At 42.0% G+C, this 2,556-nt stretch overlaps 1 protein-coding gene across 1 annotated transcript; it reads right to left on the bottom strand.

Moving 5' to 3' along the window:
* Positions 176–643, bottom strand: LOC8063460 (11 kDa late embryogenesis abundant protein). Its single transcript, XM_021453477.1, has one exon. The coding sequence runs from the start codon at positions 641–643 to the stop codon at positions 176–178; it is 468 nt and encodes a 155-aa protein (XP_021309152.1).

The raw sequence follows: 2,556 nt of genomic DNA, 5'->3' as shown, positions 1-2,556 counted from the left end.
ATATATATATATATATATATATATATATATATACATATATATATATATATATATATATATATATATATATATATATATATATATATATATATATATATATATATATATATATATATATATATATATATATATATATATATATATATATATATATATAATATTGTCTCTGTTCGCTTCAGGTGTAGTGGGCACCGGCCATGCCGGTCGGCGGTGGGACACCGTCGGTCCCGTGGAAGCCAGCTGCGTCACGTTGGACGCCGCCGCCGGTCGGCTTCGCTGCTACGCCCGTCTCGGTGGTACCAAGCGGCGCACCGGCACTGGCACCGGCACCAGCAGCAGGCGCCGTCGCGGAGGCGGCCCCAACGCCGATTGGCGTCGGGTGGTGCTGTGCGGCCGTGGCACGCTCCTTGGCGGCGGCGTTGTGGCGCATGGCGTCCTGCTTGACGGCCTCCACCTCGCGCACGCGCTCCTGCATCCTGGCGTCGGCCGCCGCCTTCTCCGCGGGGTCGTGCGCCCTCGCCTTGGCCGCCTTCTCCTGCACGACGGCCTTGGTCTTCTCCTTGCCGGCCCACGCCGATGCGCCCACGTTCGCCGCCGCCTCCTTGGCGGCCTCCACCGCGCTCGCGCTCCTGCCGCCCTGCATCGCAATCGCAACCGTGCCGATCGTCGCGATCGAATCTTTGCTCACTGACGCTGATTGAGTAGTAGTAGCTTGCGTTGGTGTCGGTTGGATTTGTGTGCGTGCGTGTCGTTTTATGCATGTACTAAGTTGTAACAGCGCCTCGCGTCAGGCTGTACACGTGTACATGTACGTGTCCCGGGATCGGCTCCAGCCGCCGTGTAGGTGTATTGGTTTCGAGAAACTGCAGGCTGCAGTGTGCGCACCATCACACGTGCCAGAAAACGCACTACACCACAACACTTTTTTAGCGTTGCGAGTGGCTATAACACCCCAAAATTCTTATTTTGGGTTGTTATTTAAAAACACTAAATAAAATGAATGGTTTTAATATTTGGATAAAATTTGCCAACAATAGTTTAGATTTCCATATATTTTTGTCAAAGAAAAATAATGCTTTTTAAATACTTTGGAATTAATTAGACGAGCTTTAGTTGATGTGAAGCTTGCTTGTTGCTTGAGTTAGTTGTTTTTGTATGTGCTAAGTTTCAAAAATGCGTTTAGACGTTGATAGATCCTTCCGAGAAATTTTCTAGACTTTTTCAGGCTTTTTTTTTTCTCATTTTTCCTAGAGCAAAATCAAATTATCGAACGCTCTAAAATACTTTTTCATGAACTCAAAAAAAAACTTTATTTTGGTTCATAATCTCCTAATCTATCTCTACTAGATTTTATTGAATTTTTGGAATTTTGAAAATATTTTTTTTTCAGGGATTTAAAATGATTTTATCTTTTTCTAGAATTATTTTTAAACTAAAAATGATTTTTATAAATCCCGAAATTAATAATTTTCGAAACTTTTCTAAACCCTAGACCTATATATATGCCGGCGTAGCCCTCGACGCGCTGATTCCAGAAGTACAACCCTTTTTTCGAGCCGCCGTTCGTAGCGCCGCAGATCCATCGCCGAAGTTTTGGATCTCGTTTCCGGCGAACCTTCGGCGAGAGTTTCCGGCCGCCTCCGTCATCCCCTGCGAAAACCGCCGCCACCGTGAGGTTCGTGTCGATCTTCTCTATACCGGCACGCCATTCTTTTCACGAATCCGCCACCCGTTGACTGTTTTCCTTGTCTTCTCTTTTATCTCCGGCGAACTGCACCACAGCCATGGCCGCTGCCACCTCCCTGGCCGAATGGGTCACGGTCGTGGCCACCGTGGAGCCCCGTGCCTGGCCCCACGAGCAGGCCCGCATCGCGCCGAGTGCCATGCCCCGCCGCCCAATGCCCCAAGCCGGCGCCCCTCTGCTTCCCTGCACAAGCACCAGATGGTGCGTACGTGATCCAGATGACCAAAGGTAGAAGAAGGTGTTAATTACGATTTTGCCACTGAATAAAAATAGCAATAGTTTATTCATTTTAACTTCGTTTTGTTCCGTTTCAATTGCGTTAGTTTCGTAACGTCGCGCTCTACGCAGTAGTGCTAACTTTTATTATGTCATATATTTTTATATATATTTAGTTGAATATTAGATTAATTAATATATGCACCTAAATCTATAATTAAAAGCAATATAGAGTTGTAATCATGATTTCTATTGTTTTATGACCATGGCAACGTAAATGACTTGTTAGCGATACTGTTTTCCATGTCCCATGTTTATAAATATAATTAGTTTAATTAATTTTTATTGAGTATCATTTTTTATTAATAAAAAAACAATTTAGGTTTACACTTTGGTATTTTTATAATCTAATATTAACTTGATTAATGTTAACTTAAATATTTATTAATTATAATTCTTTTAGTTAGACATAAAGTATATAATTAATTTGTTTAATATTTATTTAATGTCTTTCTAGATTAAAAGTAACTTATGTTTATAATTTAGATCTTTTATAAATAAATAAATGTTAACATTATTAATATCAACTTAAATGG

This window comes from Sorghum bicolor, chromosome 2 (genome assembly GCF_000003195.3).
Source record: "Sorghum bicolor cultivar BTx623 chromosome 2, Sorghum_bicolor_NCBIv3, whole genome shotgun sequence".
NCBI classification, from domain to species: Eukaryota; Viridiplantae; Streptophyta; class Magnoliopsida; order Poales; family Poaceae; genus Sorghum; species Sorghum bicolor.
The sequence above is the reverse complement of the archived record's forward strand: the minus strand, read 5'-3'. Positions and strand labels throughout refer to the sequence as shown.